Source organism: Carassius carassius, chromosome 14, assembly GCF_963082965.1.
Source record: "Carassius carassius chromosome 14, fCarCar2.1, whole genome shotgun sequence".
NCBI classification, from domain to species: Eukaryota; Metazoa; Chordata; class Actinopteri; order Cypriniformes; family Cyprinidae; genus Carassius; species Carassius carassius.
The window spans coordinates 32,695,385-32,713,151 of NC_081768.1; the positions used below are offsets into that span (position 1 = coordinate 32,695,385).

Here is a 17,767-nt window from a genome sequence, read left to right on the forward strand (position 1 = left end):
GACCAAATCCAGCCGGACAGTTCAGCTGAGTCTTCAGTTAAGATACTATATAAATGACAACCTCTGATTGCAGCACAGTTGCCCATCAAAACTGGTGAGTCACATCATCTATCTATCTATCTATCTATCTATCTATCTATCTATCTATCTATCTATCTATCTATCTATCTATCTATCTATCTATCTATCTATCTATCTATCTATCTATCTATCAGTATTTAGTATATAGTCATCTATAATTTTTATTTTTCAGAATCCATAACTAGGTGGCTTCGATTTCTATCTGCGCATCATACTTAAGGTAAATAACTTCCCAACTGATGGTTACAATATGATATGTTTGCATGTTTCACCGATTGGAATGTATTAGGAGAGTTAGAATTAAAAGTTAGACAATTACAATCAAAGAGTGAATCTAATGAAGTATATCAGCATGGTGATGTCAGTTGTGCTCCACAGTGAAGTACAATCATGGGAGATGGTGAAATGGAGTGTTTCGGCCCGGCGGCCATTTACCTCCGGAAGCCAGAAAGAGAGCGACTCGAGGCTCAGACACTCCCCTTCGATGCCAAAACAGCATTCTTCGTGACAGATGCAGCTGAGATGTACTTGAAAAGTACTCTTATTAGTATAGAGGCTGGCAAAGCTACTGTCAAAACTCACTGTGGGAAAGTACGTATCATAGATTTAAAAAACAAAAACTATTTCATATGTGACTGTGCTTGAGTCTTCAGAGGTTAAAGTTTTTCACTTTAATAATGTAGAAATGTGTGTACAAAAAGTCTAAACAATGTTCATTACAGACTGTCACAGTAAAAGAAGATGAAATCTTCCCAATGAATCCTCCCAAGTTTGACAAAATGGAGGACATGGCCATGATGACCCATCTCAATGAGCCTTCTGTGCTGTTTAACCTCAAAGAGCGTTACGCAGCATGGATGATCTATGTAAGTACATCCTAATTTATTCCTGGAATAGGGTAACAACATTGTAAAACTGGACGATCTCCATTTCAGACCTACTCTGGCTTGTTCTGTGCCACTGTCAATCCATACAAATGGCTCCCAGTGTACGACACAGTTGTCGTGAGTGGATACAGAGGCAAAAAGAGGATTGAAGCCCCACCTCACATCTTCTCCATCTCTGACAACGCCTACCAGTTCATGCTCACAGGTAAGTGGATTCCAGCAGTCTCAACATATAACAGTTAAAGAGACAATGAAAAAAAATACACTTTATAATAACTATTGTGAAGTATTAGTGTATTATTCATTGTCTATAAATTGCTGTTTTGATGAGTTCATAGAAAAGCTAAATTAACTCAATGCTCCATAACCAATAATTTGCATGATTGTATCTTCTATATACTTATATGAATAAATATTTGAAATGTTAACTTTAGGATAAAGCCTATTAATCTAATAAAAATGCAAAAAAAAAAGGGGGAGGGGGGCTTCACAAACACTTTATAGCTTCAAGTTACTATAAAGTGCTACCTATTTTATATATCCTGTTAATATTTCATGGTTTAATTTCAGATCGTGAGAACCAGTCTGTCCTGATTACGTGAGTAAATATTCTTCTGCTGACACAACCTGAAGCTTTTCAATTATGATTGTAAATCAGTTAAAGATTTAGGACTAAATGATGCTCTCATATAAATCTCCAGTGGAGAATCTGGTGCAGGAAAGACTGTGAACACAAAACGTGTCATTCAGTACTTTGCAACTGTTGCGATGGCTGGTCCAAAGAAGACAGACTCTGGCCCTGGAAAAATGCAGGTTAGTGAATATCTATTCTAGACAATGTTATTGATGACAGTGTTTGTGATTCACCTCATGACTACCCACTGTGCTACAATTACGTCTAGGGATCACTGGAGGACCAGATCATTGCAGCCAACCCTCTGCTGGAGGCTTATGGTAACGCCAAGACTATAAGGAACGACAACTCCTCTCGTTTTGTAAGTTGCACCTATGAATCATCATTAATAACATCATACATTTTCAATCACCAACAACTGAGCTTTTATCAATGATTTCAATCTAGGGTAAATTCATCAGGATTCACTTTTCGGGCACTGGTAAACTGGCAAAAGCAGATATTGAAACTTGTAAGTCAACACAGCTTTCAGCCAAACATTTTATTTGGAGTTGTGGGTAAGATGTGGGTTAATAAATTGAACACATTTTTTCCCCATTTTTTTCTTGGAAAGATCTGCTAGAAAAGTCAAGGGTAACATTCCAGCTGTGTGCTGAGAGGAGTTACCACATCTTCTACCAGCTCATGACTGGACACAAGCCAGAGCTGCTCGGTGAGAAATCTACAGGATTGTGTGTTTCAGTTATTTCTATATTTGAGAGCACTGGCAACATACTGCACATCAATTCTTTACAGAGGCCCTGCTCATCACCACCAACCCTTACGACTATCCAATGATCAGCCAGGGTGAAATCACTGTCAAGAGCATCGATGATGTGGAGGAGTTCATTGCCACAGATGTATGTGGATAGCTGCAATATTATTAGTAGTAGTATTTTTGGATTTTATGCAAAATGTCTGAGAAAACATCAGAAAAACACAAGCTTTAACTGAATACTGCATGACACAGTATAAAGTACTCCAATAAACAATATGATTTATTTGGTCTTTGTAAAAACAGACTGCCATTGACATTCTGGGCTTCACTGCTGATGAGAAGATCAGCATCTACAAGCTGACAGGTGCGGTGATGCATCATGGGAGCATGAAGTTCAAACAGAAGCAGAGAGAGGAGCAGGCCGAACCTGACGGCAATGAGGGTAAGAAAAAATTTTAGCACAAATGAACATATTAACATTCACTTGATTAGCAACAATAATGCATAAAACTGCTTCCTTAGCGGCTGATAAAATCGCCTACCTCATGGGCATCAACTCTGCTGACATGCTGAAAGCTCTGTGTTACCCCAGAGTGAAGGTCGGGAATGAGATGGTGACCAAAGGCCAGACAGTACCACAGGTGATGACTTCATCAACACATTTAACTTGTGGATACAGTGAGAAATATCTCAGACATAGTCATCTTGAGAAGTAAGGGTAATAATACATTGACCTTTGAATCTGTCAGGTGAACAATGCAGTCTCTGCACTCTGCAAGTCTGTCTATGAGAAAATGTTCTTGTGGATGGTCGTCCGCATCAATGAGATGTTGAACACGACGAATCCTAGAGAGTACTACATCGGTGTGCTGGACATCGCTGGATTTGAGATCTTTGATGTGAGTATCAGTCATTAATGTCTCTGAAAGAATCAAGACATACAAGATAACAGTGAGTTGCAATAATTGCTTCTGTTGAATTATCAGTATAACAGCTTGGAGCAGCTTTGCATTAACTTCACAAATGAGAAACTGCAACAGTTCTTCAACCACACCATGTTTGTTCTGGAGCAAGAGGAGTACAAGAAAGAAGGCATTGAATGGGCGTTCATTGACTTTGGTATGGACTTGGCTGCCTGCATTGAGCTCATTGAGAAGGTAAGAGGATATTCATTAAATAAAAATAACTATTCTCACTGTGCCTGTACTTGAGTGTGAATATTTCTTCAACAGCCAATGGGCATCTTCTCCATTCTTGAAGAGGAGTGCATGTTCCCAAAGGCTACAGACTCAAGCTTTAAAAACAAGCTGCATGACCAGCATCTGGGCAAATGTGCAGCTTTCCAGAAGCCCAAGCCTGGCAAAGGTAAGGCAGAGGCCCACTTCTCTCTGGTGCACTACGCCGGCACTGTGGACTACAACATTACTGGCTGGTTGGAGAAGAACAAGGATCCACTGAACGACTCTGTCGTGCAACTTTACCAAAAGTCAGCACTCAAAGTGCTGGCCTTGCTGTATGTCGCTGTGCCAGAAGGTACACACATCTGCAATTCCTCAATTCCTTTGTGTTTTAATTATGTACCTGCTTATACAAAAAAAAAGGTTGAGCTCATCAGAGCACAACAAACTTGTGATCACAGATTTTGGAGTTTCAAATTATGAAGTATATCTATTCAAGAGAACAGTTATATTCAACAAGATGTAAATAGAGATTTATTGAAGGGCTTAATAGACAGCAACACAAAATAAAAACAAACACTTATGTCACTGATATAAAGCAGAGGGAGGTGCAAAGAAAGGAGGCAAGAAGAAGGGTGGTTCCTTCCAGACGGTGTCTGCAGTTTTTAGGGTAAACAGATTCTCTCTCTAATTGAAGTTTGTGAATTTTTCACCATTACAGATTAGATTAATCACAAACTTTCCACAGGAGAACTTGGGTAAACTGATGTCTAACCTGAGGAGCACTCACCCTCACTTTGTGCGCTGCTTGATTCCTAATGAAACCAAGACTCCAGGTAACCTTGATCCTTGAAGACTCAAATACATCACAGTTTTGAAAAAAAATGTCTGGAACCATAAGAACATTTGCATTTCAGGTCTGATGGAGAACTTCCTGGTTATCCACCAGCTCAGGTGTAATGGTGTGCTGGAGGGAATCAGAATCTGCACGAAGGGTTTTCCCAGCAGAATCCACTACGGTGACTTCAAGCAGAGGTAATGACATCTTTTTGCAACTTCTTACTTAGAAATGATGTATTACCTAATCTTCACCTCCTAACATATTTCACAAGAATAATTCTTTCCCCTAAATGTCCCCTAGATACAAAGTATTAAATGCTAGCGTCATCCCTGAGGGACACTTCATTGACAACAAAAAGGCTACAGAGAAACTCTTGGGCTCTATTGATGTTGACCACACCCAATACAAATTTGGACACACCAAGGTGAGCTGTTCAGCAAATACACCATGTGGACAAAACTATTTCAACTCTTTCCTTCTCATTTTTTACTCTGCTATAACACAATGACATTGTAGAGAATTCAGTCCTTCCAATTGTCCTGCAACAGTATGAGGAAGGAAGGCCTGAAGCTTTTGAATTCAGGCGTTCAAGTCTAGGCTTTGTGTCAGTCAAGCCTTATTCCACACCAGATTACACAAAACATTTCTATATGGATCCCACTTTGTGTACCGGACACCTCAAACTGTTACATCAAAAAAGAATGGACAGAATTCTCCCAAATGTCATTCTATACTATAGTATAGGCCATAATATAGGTTTTTCCCCACTGGAATTACTGGAACAGCCAATCTCAATTATTATTAGGGCCATATCCCAGGCCACATCTACTCTGAAAAGCGTTAATTGGCTTCTTCAACACTACACCAATAATATATTACAAATGTTCTTGTAGGTGTTCTTTAAAGCTGGTCTGTTGGGTACTCTTGAGGAGATGAGAGATGAAAAACTATCAAGTCTGGTTACCATGACTCAGGCCTTGGCCCGAGGATATGTCATGAGGAAGGAGTTTGTCAAAATGACGGAGAGGAGGTACTTGCAATAATGTCTGAAACACAACTGTTTAGTTGCACAGTGTGATAAAGGCTGATTTACTGATTACAATTTACACAGGGAGGCAATTTATTCCATCCAATACAACATCCGCTCATTCATGAATGTAAAACATTGGCCATGGATGAAGGTGTACTTCAAGATCAAGCCTCTTCTGAAGAGTGCAGAGAGTGAAAAAGAAATGGCATCAATGAAGGAGAACTTTGAGAAAATGAAAGAAGATTTAACAAAGGCATTAGCTAAAAAGAAGGAGCTTGAGGAGAAAATGGTGTCACTTGTTCAGGAGAAACACGATCTTCTACAGCAAGTAACTTCTGTGAGTATTTCAGCTCTTATTTATCCCAATATGGATCCTGCAGCTATGAACATAAGTAGGGATGCACTGATATGACAATTTTGGCTGATACGATAATCGATATGTTGGCAGATAAGTCTAAATCCACATTTTACATAATTTTTGAAAGCCTCGTTACCAAAAAAGATTCACCATTAAAAGGCATTAAACACTTCAACATAAATCAAACATAAACCAGCCTTACAAATAAATAAAATAATGCTTCAATAATGGAAACAAGTTAATGGACAACAGTACTTAACGTGTAAAAAAAAAAATCATGCCATGGACAGTGGTGTAGTGGATAGGGTGGTGGGGGGCGGGGGCATTAAGATGATGAAGTGTGTTGAAAGACGATAATCATGTAAGGACTATAGCCAGAGATATTGTCAAAATCACTAAATATTGTCATTATTGAGAGTATTTGTCATTTGCAATTAATGTAGGCCTGCTATTTCCTGTCTAGCATTATTAGGTTACTTTTATTATTAAATTAATATTAGAATTAATTTGCTTTTCAACAATTTCATAGCACATTAACGCATAACTGACACGCTTTGACCTGTGAGGAAAATAAAAATAGGCTATAAGCTTAAGCTACTCCTCACTGAAAAAAAAACATCTTAAAAACAGGTCTGTTATAGCCTACAATGAGTTATAGGCCTATAGCCTAAATAAAATTGTTACACTTCAGTAAAATTTTATCAATGAAGCAAAAGAGCAGCTTTATTTTATGCACAGACAAGAGTAACATTGAAGAAATAAATTATATATACGACATATAAGGAGATTCGTCTCTCGTCGTCTCTGAGAGAATACGCGCTGTTAATGTGTGTGTCGTCAGACGCCGAGAGCGCGCTCAGTTTTTACTTTCACTATCATGGATAAAAGATGTTCACCTGCATATGTTTGACTTGCACAAAGTTTGCACATTGCTTGTATGATATCCACTGGCTGGCCTTCACAGTTTAAAACAGAAGTAGCCTATTTCCAATATTGCAATGCACCCGCTCTACAAACATCGAATAGTCAAATGTGTCGTGGACACGATCTTTCTGTAACAACGCGTCGAAACATGACAAATAAACCAAAATAATTCACAACTTTTTTATCACGGTAATATTGTCTTTTTAATATTATGTTTATAACATTCCCAATTATAGTTATTATTGTTTTGCAGTGCTGTTCAACCTGTCTGTGTGCAGCTAAAGCACAGAATGAACACCTGTATACTGAAGTGCTGCCAGCTTTTTTCACACAAAGAAACGCATCATATATTCAGATATTTATACAACATAAATATAATACTACAACTTATATATGTACAAAAAGATGCAAATGCACACGTGAACCTGAACTAAGTTATGTGCTAATCAGAATGTGCTGTGGATGCGCTCTTGGCTCTTTCTGCAACAACGAGCTGAAATATGGAAACCAAACCGAAAGAATTCATAAGGTTTCGTTATAATAGAATTCTCATTATAATGTTTATATATATATATATATATATAGATATATATATATATGACAATCTCATTCATAGTTAGGCTATTAATGTTGTAAGCTGCTGTTTGAGCCTTGTGTGCTGAGCTAAAGATGATAGACAGCAAACTGAAACACTTAATTAAACCGTCTATATAGCTTAATCAAACGCATTCTATATGAGAAAAATCTTACTTTTATGTATAAATAAAAACACAATATTATAACGTACATTTGCACAAAAGACTGTAAATGCACAAGCGAACTTGACTGTGCTAATTATGTGTGGATCCGTTGTGAATGCGCTCTTTCCTTAACAACGCGCTAAAACACATGCAAACAAAGATTCCGTTACAATATTTTACAATAGCTAATGATCTCGTTATAATATGACAGACTTGCCCTGCACATTTTCCTTTTCAAAGTGATTTGAGCAATATTTCAAGCAATTAAAAACCATCATGGTTAACAGTGCACATCTGAAGTGTCTCTGCAGGAAATAATGCATTATTTATCGGCACTAAGATTTTGGCCGTATTCACATATCAGTTTAATAACGATAACAGAACAATTAATGTATATTATTAATATATGGTGGCCAATATTTCATCCATCCCTAAACATAAGTGATTAACTATATCCATGTCAATGAACAGGAATCTGAAAGCCTCTCTGATGCTGAGGAGAGATGTGAAGGGCTCATCAAAAGCAAGATCCAGCTCGAGGGCAAACTCAAAGAGACAAACGAGAGACTGGAGGATGAGGAGGAAATCAATGCTGAACTGACTGCCAAGAAGAGGAAACTGGAGGACGAATGCTCTGAGCTGAAAAAAGACATTGATGACCTGGAGCTCACCTTGGCAAAAGTGGAGAAGGAAAAACATGCAACAGAGAATAAAGTCAGTATTCATATGTGTGTGTGTGTGTGTGTGTGTATATAGCCTATTATATATACATGTATATGAAGGGATTTGTTCCAAAACCCGATTAACATCTTTTTTTTTAAGTTTCTGCCAAAATCTGTATTTTATCTGGTCGGTATTGATAAGGCAATTTTTAATTTGATGGAAAATGCAATATCGACCGAGTTAGTAGGTTATGTTTTTTCCCCTTTTTTTTCCAAACCACGTCAAATGCCAGTCTCCCTTTTCTGCAGAATGCAATATATCCGCTCCACCAACCACAGCACACCATTCCACGCACTCTAGACAGTAATAGCGGAGCTTTGAATACACCCGGCATCCTAGTTTTCCTCATCTACTTTGTGATCAACAATCAAGGGCTGCATGATAAATCACATGCGATTGTCGTCAGTAAAGTCGATTCTGTGATTTAATAGCTCTGGTAAATCTCCATCACGTGCTTCTGCTTTAAGATGGAGCGGCATTTAATACACAGAGCCGTAGATCACTGACAAGCTACACAATATCGAGTTTGTTAGATGAATCGCATTTGATTATTATTATTATAGCTTATCAGTGTAATCTTTTTATGTTTGGCATTTTGGCATTTATGTTTTTGTTAATACAGCGTATAGCACTAGTCAGCTATATTAATGTAACATGACAAAGACGAATGCACTTTTGGAAGCTGAATGTAAGGGAAATGTTATCTTGGAATGTCTGTGGTCTATTGTGATATTGCTGTTCTTATTCTTGTTCATGAAGAAATGTTCTCGTTTATTGTTGTAATTAAATTATAGCAAATAAGATGACGCATTGAATTCATTTTTGGGAGCGAAGACTGATTAATGTATTTTTGAATGTATCCTATATATAGGATTAGTATTGACAAAATTCAGAGGCTGTCATATGTGGATCAACTTATTTTGTTGTGTAAAAAACTTTCATATTGTTTCAATGCATTCATTGCATTTTGAAATCAAAAACAAAAAAACGATCATGTATTTATTAATTTTATAATAAATATTTGAAAATCAAAATCTGGATTAAATTTTGTAATGTTATTATAAACTAAAGATGCTTTGTGAAAGTTTGAAACAGAAAATAGTGGTTTTCAGCTTGCCACTTTCTTGGTAAAGAAAACACATTTTTACTCAAATTAATCAAAATGGATTTATAGCGTTTTGGAACCAGACTCTTCATATACACTGCAGATTGGGATTCAGGCTCTTGATAATGAAACCTATTATCAATATTTCCATTTAGGTGAAAAACCTGACAGAGGAGATGGCCTCTCAAGACGAGAGCATTGCCAAGCTGACAAAAGAGAAGAAAGCCCTCCAAGAGGCACACCAGCAGACTCTTGATGACCTTCAGGCAGAGGAAGACAAAGTCAACACTCTGACTAAAGCTAAGACAAAGCTTGAGCAGCAAGTGGACGATGTAAGATGTTTGGCATCAATAAGAAATCAAATTTATTGCTCTGTACCAGATTTTAATGTTCCAGTTTTTGTAACAATAGCTTGAGGGCTCATTGGAGCAAGAGAAGAAGCTTCGTATGGACCTTGAGAGAGTCAAGAGGAAGCTTGAGGGTGATCTGAAACTGGCCCAGGAGTCCATAATGGACCTGGAGAATGAAAAACAGCTATCAGATGAGAAGATCAAAAAGTGAGTGACCATCAGATCTTTAACTTTACACAATTACACAAAATATGTATTTGACACATTTAACACAACATTACTTTGAAAACAGGAAGGATTTTGAGATAAGCCAGTTTCTCAGCAAGATTGAGGATGAACAGTCTTTGGGAGCACAGCTTCAGAAGAAGATCAAAGAACTTCAGGTAACACTAGCTCTAATCTTTCTGATGTGAAATGGTGAAGTGGACGCATAGCTGGAAAAATCCACGATACAAATATCAGTAAAGAATCTTTTTTTTCACCCAGGCCCGTATCGAGGAGCTGGAAGAGGAAATTGAAGCAGAGCGATCTGCTCGTGCCAAAGTGGAGAAGCAGAGAGCTGATCTTTCCAGGGAACTTGAAGATATCAGCGAGAGGCTTGAGGAAGCTGGTGGTGCCACTGCTGCTCAGATTGAGATGAACAAGAAGCGTGAAGCCGAATTCCAGAAGATGCGTCGTGATCTGGAGGAGTCCACCTTGCAGCATGAAGCTACAGCTGCAGCTCTCCGAAAGAAGCAGGCTGACAGTGTGGCTGAACTCGGAGAACAGATCGACAACCTCCAGCGAGTCAAGCAGAAGCTGGAGAAGGAGAAGAGTGAATACAAGATGGAGATTGATGACTTGACAAGCAACATGGAAGCTGTGGCTAAAGCAAAGGTAATGTCACTAGATGATCATTAAGAAGTACGAAATCATCTTTGCAAACATATTCATATAATCTCTAATCTCTTTAGGGTAATTTAGAGAAGATGTGCCGCACTTTTGAAGACCAGCTGAGTGAAATCAAGGCCAAAAGTGATGAAAATAGTCGCCAGTTGAACGACATGAATGCACAACGAGCAAGACTTCAGACTGAAAATGGTGAGTAAGCGACACATGTAAAAACTGAGTTCAAATATTCTGTTGTTACAGTTCATGCTGATATCTGTAACCTGTTTCTAAGGTGAATTTAGCCGTCAACTGGAAGAGAAAGAAGCACTTGTTTCACAGTTAACTAGAGGAAAACAGGCTTTTACTCAGCAAATTGAGGATCTCAAAAGACATGTTGAGGAAGAAATCAAGGTAGAGTTGCAAATATTATTTAGTTTTGATAATACATTCATTGTAAAGTTCTGTTTTTTTTTAATCCAAACCATTGTGTAGAAGTTACAGTGTTTAAAATCCCAAAATGTGTCACCTTACAGGCCAAGAACGCTCTGGCTCATGCAGTTCAGTCTGCCCGCCATGACTGTGATTTGCTCAGAGAGCAGTATGAGGAGGAGCAGGAGGCCAAAGCTGAACTCCAGCGTGGAATGTCTAAGGCCAACAGTGAGGTGGCCCAGTGGAGAGCCAAATATGAGACTGATGCCATCCAGCGCACTGAGGAGCTTGAGGAATCCAAGTAAATACAGCAACGAAAAGAGTCTTAACTACCCTACATTTAATATCAGTAAGATTTCATTATTTAATAACACTCTCTTTAGGAAAAAGCTGGCACAGCGACTGCAGGATGCTGAAGAATCCATTGAGGCAGTGAACTCCAAGTGTGCATCTCTGGAAAAGACCAAACAGAGGCTGCAGACTGAGGTAGAGGACCTGATGATTGATGGGGAGAGGGCAAATGCATTGGCTGCCAACCTTGACAAGAAGCAGAGAAACTTTGACAAGGTGAGAATGATGTGGATAATCTTAAAATCTAAACCTTGAACCATGGACTTAGCTAATTAACAACGATTACCTTTTTCACCAGGTCCTAGCAGAGTGGAAGCAGAAGTATGAGGAAAGCCAGGCTGAACTAGAAGCTGCTCAGAAAGAAGCTCGTTCTCTCAGCACTGAGCTTTTCAAAATGAAGAACTCCTATGAGGAAGCTCTTGACCACCTCGAGACCCTGAAGAGGGAGAACAAAAATCTGCAACGTAAATGGCACTTCTATTTTTACAGCAAAGATTTTAAAAACAAGAGATGCATTTAAAAACAGAAAATGATGTACAATTGATTTTTAAATACTTTCAGAGGAGATTTCTGAGCTCTCTGAGCAGCTTGGAGAGACTGGAAAGAGCATTCATGAGTTAGAGAAAGCCAAGAAGACAGTGGAGTCCGAGAAAGCAGAGATCCAGACTGCACTAGAAGAAGCCGAGGTGCCATTCCTTTGCTACAACACTACCATCACACCAGTGCTTTGAAAAATATTAAAACATTGTATATGTAGTGGTTCAAAACCTTAAATGAATGTTATTTCTTCTTAAACCGTCACAAATATACTCCCATAACTCCGGAGGCATATAGTACAATTTGACAAGTTTAAAAAGTATGTAAATCATTTCCTTTTTCTACTTGCAGGGCACCCTGGAGCATGAAGAGTCCAAGATTCTCCGTGTGCAGCTGGAGCTGAACCAGGTGAAGAGCGAGATTGACAGGAAGCTTGCTGAGAAGGATGAGGAGATGGAACAGATCAAGAGGAACAGCCAACGAGTGATCGACTCCATGCAGAGCACTCTGGACTCTGAGGTCAGGAGCAGAAATGATGCCATGAGAGTCAAAAAGAAGATGGAGGGAGATCTGAATGAGATGGAGGTCCAGCTGAGTCATGCCAACCGCCAGGCTGCTGAGGCCCAGAAACAGCTCAGGAACGTCCAAGGACAACTCAAGGTATCCCTCTGTAGAAAGAGTAGTTTAAGTGTTTGATCAAATGAATATGATACATGAATTAACTGAAGCACAACATGGAACTAACAAAGAAAGAACATTGCCACAGGATGCCCAACTGCACCTTGATGAAGCTGTCAGAGGACAGGACGACATGAAGGAGCAGGTGGCCATGGTGGAGCGCAGGAATGGCCTAATGCAAGCAGAGATTGAGGAGCTGAGAGCTGGCCTGGAGCAAACAGAGAGAGGCCGCAAAGTGGCGGAGCAGGAGCTGGTGGATGCCAGCGAACGCGTGACACTGCTGCACTCACAAGTACAAAAAGATTTATTAAATACTAAGAGCAAATTCAGATCACATGATACATTATTAGTTACATATACATTAAACTACCTGCTTAAATCCTGCAGAATACGAGTCTTATTAACACCAAGAAGAAGCTTGAGACTGATCTGGTCCAGGTTCAAGGTGAGGTGGATGATGCAGTCCAGGAGGCCAGAAATGCAGAGGAGAAAGCCAAGAAGGCCATCACTGATGTGGGTGTTTGCATTCGGTTACTCTATTCTAATTTAAACAGTTATTTGACTTGTTTAGCTGGATGTGGTAGCAAAGAGAACATTCATGGAAGCTAATTCTATCTATATTGGTTAGCTCGTTTTCATTGGCCAATATTTCAGGCTGCCATGATGGCTGAGGAGCTGAAGAAGGAGCAGGACACCAGTGCTCACCTGGAGAGGATGAAGAAGAACCTGGAGGTGACTGTCAAAGACCTGCAGCACCGTCTGGATGAGGCGGAGAATCTGGCTATGAAGGGTGGAAAGAAACAGCTCCAGAAACTGGAGTCCAGGGTAAATTACAGGCTAAATACAGACTTAGGGTGTACTCATACTAGGAACGGTTGCCTTCTAATGAGCCAGAGTGAGATTATACAAGTCAAACGAACCAGGCTTTGGGGGTGCTCTGGAACGGTTCAGATCGCCTAGTGTGAGTAACCCTCAGGTAAGCTGGCCATGGCAGAGATTTCACCGTTGACAATAACTCTCTACTGAAGGTGCATGAGTTGGAGGCTGAAGTTGAAGCTGAACAGAAACGTGGTACAGACGCTGTGAAAGGAGTGCGCAAATATGAAAGGAGAGTGAAGGAGCTCACCTACCAGGTAAAACCACACGCGAATTAGACACTTAACACCTTTCATGATGATAAACCGTTTAACCAAGGCCATGAACAATTATTACACCCAAAGACTGAGGAAGACAAGAAGAACGTGACTCGACTGCAGGATCTGGTAGACAAGCTGCAGCTGAAAGTGAAGGCCTACAAAAGCCAAGCTGAAGAAGCTGTAAGTCTAATGTCAAATTTCTTGAGTGTTTAGACATTTTCTATCCAATACAATCAGTGCCATGAGTGCAATGCTCTGAATGGGGTTGTATATCTGGTGTAATCCTAACAGGAGGAGCAGGCCAACACTCACCTGTCCAGGTACAGGAAGGTGCAGCATGAGCTGGAGGAGTCTCATGAGCGCGCTGACATCGCAGAGTCCCAGGTCAACAAGCTGAGAGCCAAGAGCCGTGAAGCTGGGAAGGTAACAACAGATGATGATTATGTAGAGAAAAGTGACTTTTTATACATAAAATCTATGAAACATTTAACAAAATCATTTTTATTAATTTTAATGGTTTTTTTTTTGCTTTTTAGACTAAAGATGAAGAATGAAGACAAGAAACTATACCTACAAGCAAGCATATGACTGACTTGTGCTGAGTTCTTCTGTGTCCATTAAATGGCAGAGTTTGACTTTGTTCTTCATTATTTTTTCCACTTTCAAACTTCATCACATACTCAATCACTGTTTTAAAAGATAACTCATGAGGCATGATATGGTAAAGAACACAAATGCAGAGTACTGAAATTGTGATAGTGACATAAAGTGACGTAAAACCTAAACCGGAAACAACCTGAACTTCATAATAAAAATGGGAACTTGTCTTTGTATGTCACTTTGGATAAAAGTGTCGGCTAAGTACACAAATGTAAATGTGTTGGAATAAACCAAAAGTCACTGGCAAATAAGAACACCAACTCAAGGAGACAAACCAAAATGGGTATATTTATGCACTGTATAAAAGGCATTACATGAAACAATGACAACAAAGGAAATACCAAAATAAAAATGGGAAGGGGAAACGTGAAGACAGAAAAGTCAAGACCAAAACAGTCAGCCATATCACCCTGTAGCCCAGGACTGGATGCCCACTGAAGCTAAGCAGGGTTGAGCCTGGTCAGTACCTGGATGGGAGTCCTGGGGAAAAAAGTTTGCTGGTGGAAGATGTGTTAGTGAGGCCAGAATGGGGAGCTCACCCTGTGGTCTGTAATGGAGACACTACACTGTAAAAAACACCGTTCTTCGAATGAGATGTTAAACCGAGGTCCTGACTCTACAGGGTCATTAAAAATCTCATGGCACTTCTCTTAAAGAGTAGGGTGTAACCCTGGTGTCTGGGCCAAATTATCTCCACCGGCCCTTGTCAGTGGTCTAATAATCCCATCCAGACATTTGGCTCTATCTCTCTCTCTCCTTTCCACCTGTAGCTGGTTTGTGGTGAGTGCACTGGTGCCATTGTCCTGTGGCTGCTGTTGCATCAGTCAGGTGGATTTGAGTTTGAGGAGAGACCCCCTCATATGATTGTAAAGAGCTTTGGGTGCACAGCAATACACAGTAAAGCACTATATAAATGCCTCATTCATTCATTCACAACAAAACTTCAAAATAGGTTTGCTTTCAAAATGCTACCTTCCAAAGCATACCAATATATATGTACATTACATGCAGAGCCATCGAGAAAGTTGCAACATGCTTTGATCTTCCTGCCATGCAGGCAAGTGGTTCATGGAGCTGTCAATATTTCCAAACAACTCAGCAGTTTCTAGTACTTTATGTGCATTGATAACTATGCTGACCTCATTTTACCATAACATTTTACTCAATTAAATAATTGTACTATATTTTCATCATTCAGTTCTATTTAGTTATTATTTGGTCATTGCATCCATGAATGACCAAATATAATATAACATTCTCTAAGTTGTTTATTGTTTATATTATTATGTAGCATTTAGGGTTAAAATGGAGAAAACATTATTTCAGTGCAAAGAGGAAAATAATATTCATATGTAATGCCATAGTTTATATATATATATTAAATTTAACAAGGTTAATTACTTCCCAGTTTTATTTTGTGATATTCACATAACCATACAACATAACATAATATTACAAAAGGCAAGCATATTCGGAATTTTACCAAATAAAAAAGGTTTCAAATAATGTTTAAAAAAACACAAGGCAACCATTTGCGTTCAGCAAAACTCTTTATTGTAATTATTGAAAGTCATTCAACCTCCTTCAGAGAGAGAATGATTGCAAAAGACTAAAAACTAAAAATATGACAACTAGCATCTTGCTATCTATCGTGTTTCTCAAATTATCTAACTGCAATTATAATATAACTGTCTATTATATAATGATAAACGTTAAGTATAACATGCAGGGCCGTAGCTGGGGTTTACGGGGCCCCGGTGCAGGTTGTATCAGTGGGCCCAGTTTGAGTTTAATTTGTATGTTCTTTCTATTTATTTATTTGTGCCATTTACACAATGTTTAAGTTTTTTCAAGTTTGTAGGTGTTCAGGTACAGAAACTGAATAGTTAAATGTAAAATAGCACTGCACAGTCTTCATTGTAAAACAAAAATTTGGTCCCATTTAATATTGTCCCTAATACCTGTGTACTTAAATTGTGGTTACATACTATGTATACATCTAGTTACTATGTAAGTACACAATGGTATATAATATCTAAAGCTGTATTGTTTGTGTAACTACACATATTCACTTCATTTACAGCAATATCGTTGACTTCTTTGCAAATGTTTGATAACGATTTGGATGTTAGAAGCATATTAGTATGTTATTTGTAAGACAGGTTTAAGAGATGGGTCTTTAATCTAGATTTAAACTGCAAGAGTGTGTCTGCCTCCCAAACAATGTTAGGTAGGTTTTTTTCTGAGTTTTGAGATCGCAGCGGAAATGGAGGATTATAATGTAACAAGAGCTCATTCAAATACTTAGGTGCTAAACCATTCAGGGTTTATTCAGGTAAGTTATTAGCAAGATTTTAAAATCTATACGATGTTTGATAGGGAGCCAGTGCAGTGTTGACAGAACCGGGCTAATGTGGTCATACTACATATCAATGCTGTATTTTTATCACTCCCAAGAATAAAATGTTATTGTAAAGTGAAGTCAGCATAGTTATCAATGCACATAAAGTACTAGAAACTGCTGCAAATATAGTGAAACTGCTGTCTGTCCCGAATAAACCCATTCAAACATATAGACAGCGCATAGTTGTTTGGAAATATTGACAGCTCCATGAACCACTTGCCTGCATGGCAGTAAGATCAAAGCATGTTGCAACTTTCTCGATGGCTCTGCATGTAATGTACATATATATTGGTATGCTTTGGAAGGTAGCATTTTTAAAGCAAACCTATGTTGAAGTTTTGTTGTGAAGGAATGAGGCATTTATATAGTGCTTTACTGTGTATTGCTGTGCACCCAAAGCTCTTTACAATCATATGAGGGGGTCTCTCCTCAAACTCAAATCCACCTGGCTGATGCAACAGCAGCCACAGGACAATGGCACCAGTGCACTCACCACAAACCAGCTACAGGTGGAAAGGAGAGAGAGAGATAGAGCCAAATGTCTGGATGGGATTATTAGACCACTGACAAGGGCCGGTGGAGATAATTTGGCCCAGACACCAGGGTTACACCCTACTTTTTAAGTGCCATGGGATTTTTAATGACCCCGTAGAGTCAGGACCTCGGTTTAACATCTCATCCGAAAGCTTTTTACAGTGTTGTGTCTCCATTACAGACCACAGGGTGAGCGCCCCATTCTGGCCTCACTAACACATCTTTAAAGTGAAGTGACATACAGCCAAGTATGGTGACCCATATTCTGAATTTGTGCTCTGCTTCGGTGCCTTTCTCAAGGGCACCTCAGTCATGGTATTGAGAGTGGAGAGAGCACTGTACATGCACTACCCCCACCTCTTCCACCAGCAACCTTTTTTCCCAGGACTCCCATCCAGGTACTGACCAGGCTCAACCCTGCTTAGCTTCAGTGGGGCAACCAGTCCTGTGCTACAGGGTGATATGACTGTTTTGGTCTTGACTTTTCTGTCTTCACGTTTCCCCTTCCCTTTTTTATTTTGGTATTTCCTTTGTCATCATGGTTTCATGTAATGCCTTTT

The 17,767-nt window shown here is 39.2% G+C and overlaps 2 protein-coding genes across 3 annotated transcripts in view; both read left to right on the forward strand.

The window, feature by feature from the left end:
• The first annotated feature begins 212 nt into the window (after window positions 1-212).
• Window positions 213-14,244, forward strand: LOC132157523 (myosin heavy chain, fast skeletal muscle-like). Of its 2 annotated transcripts, none has more exons than XM_059566895.1 (40): window positions 213-301; window positions 460-672; window positions 804-947; window positions 1,017-1,173; window positions 1,539-1,566; window positions 1,670-1,781; window positions 1,871-1,963; window positions 2,050-2,113; window positions 2,216-2,314; window positions 2,398-2,501; window positions 2,663-2,801; window positions 2,882-3,000; window positions 3,109-3,258; window positions 3,346-3,516; window positions 3,592-3,892; window positions 4,137-4,207; window positions 4,286-4,373; window positions 4,455-4,572; window positions 4,679-4,802; window positions 5,272-5,408; window positions 5,490-5,745; window positions 7,902-8,144; window positions 9,414-9,590; window positions 9,670-9,815; window positions 9,901-9,991; window positions 10,095-10,484; window positions 10,562-10,688; window positions 10,771-10,889; window positions 11,012-11,208; window positions 11,291-11,474; window positions 11,557-11,722; window positions 11,820-11,944; window positions 12,147-12,455; window positions 12,562-12,765; window positions 12,861-12,986; window positions 13,128-13,298; window positions 13,502-13,606; window positions 13,694-13,789; window positions 13,901-14,032; window positions 14,146-14,244. In XM_059566895.1, the coding sequence occupies exons 2-40, from the start codon at window positions 472-474 to the stop codon at window positions 14,161-14,163; spliced, it is 5,802 nt and encodes a 1,933-aa protein (XP_059422878.1). In that variant the 5' UTR covers window positions 213-301; window positions 460-471; the 3' UTR covers window positions 14,164-14,244. The 2 variants fall into 2 exon arrangements, with proteins under 2 accessions (XP_059422878.1, XP_059422879.1); XM_059566896.1 differs by having other exon boundaries at window positions 4,140-4,207.
• LOC132157526 (myosin heavy chain, fast skeletal muscle-like) overlaps window positions 286-17,767 on the forward strand; it is a 317,123-nt gene continuing 299,641 nt past the window's right edge. The window contains exon 1 of the mRNA XM_059566899.1: window positions 286-301. The gene's annotated coding sequence lies outside the window, so the exon portion shown is untranslated. The remainder of the gene's footprint in view (window positions 302-17,767) is intronic.

Excerpts from the sequence above, each read along its gene's own strand:
- LOC132157523 (XM_059566895.1), top strand. The coding sequence starts at position 472 with ATGGGAGATGGTGAAATGGAGTGTTTCGGCCCGGCGGCCATTTACCTC. Across the intron at positions 948-1,016 it reads ACGCAGCATGGATGATCTAT|ACCTACTCTGGCTTGTTCTG; the intron begins GTAAGTACATCC and ends TCTCCATTTCAG. Across the intron at positions 2,315-2,397 it reads ACACAAGCCAGAGCTGCTCG|AGGCCCTGCTCATCACCACC; the intron begins GTGAGAAATCTA and ends AATTCTTTACAG.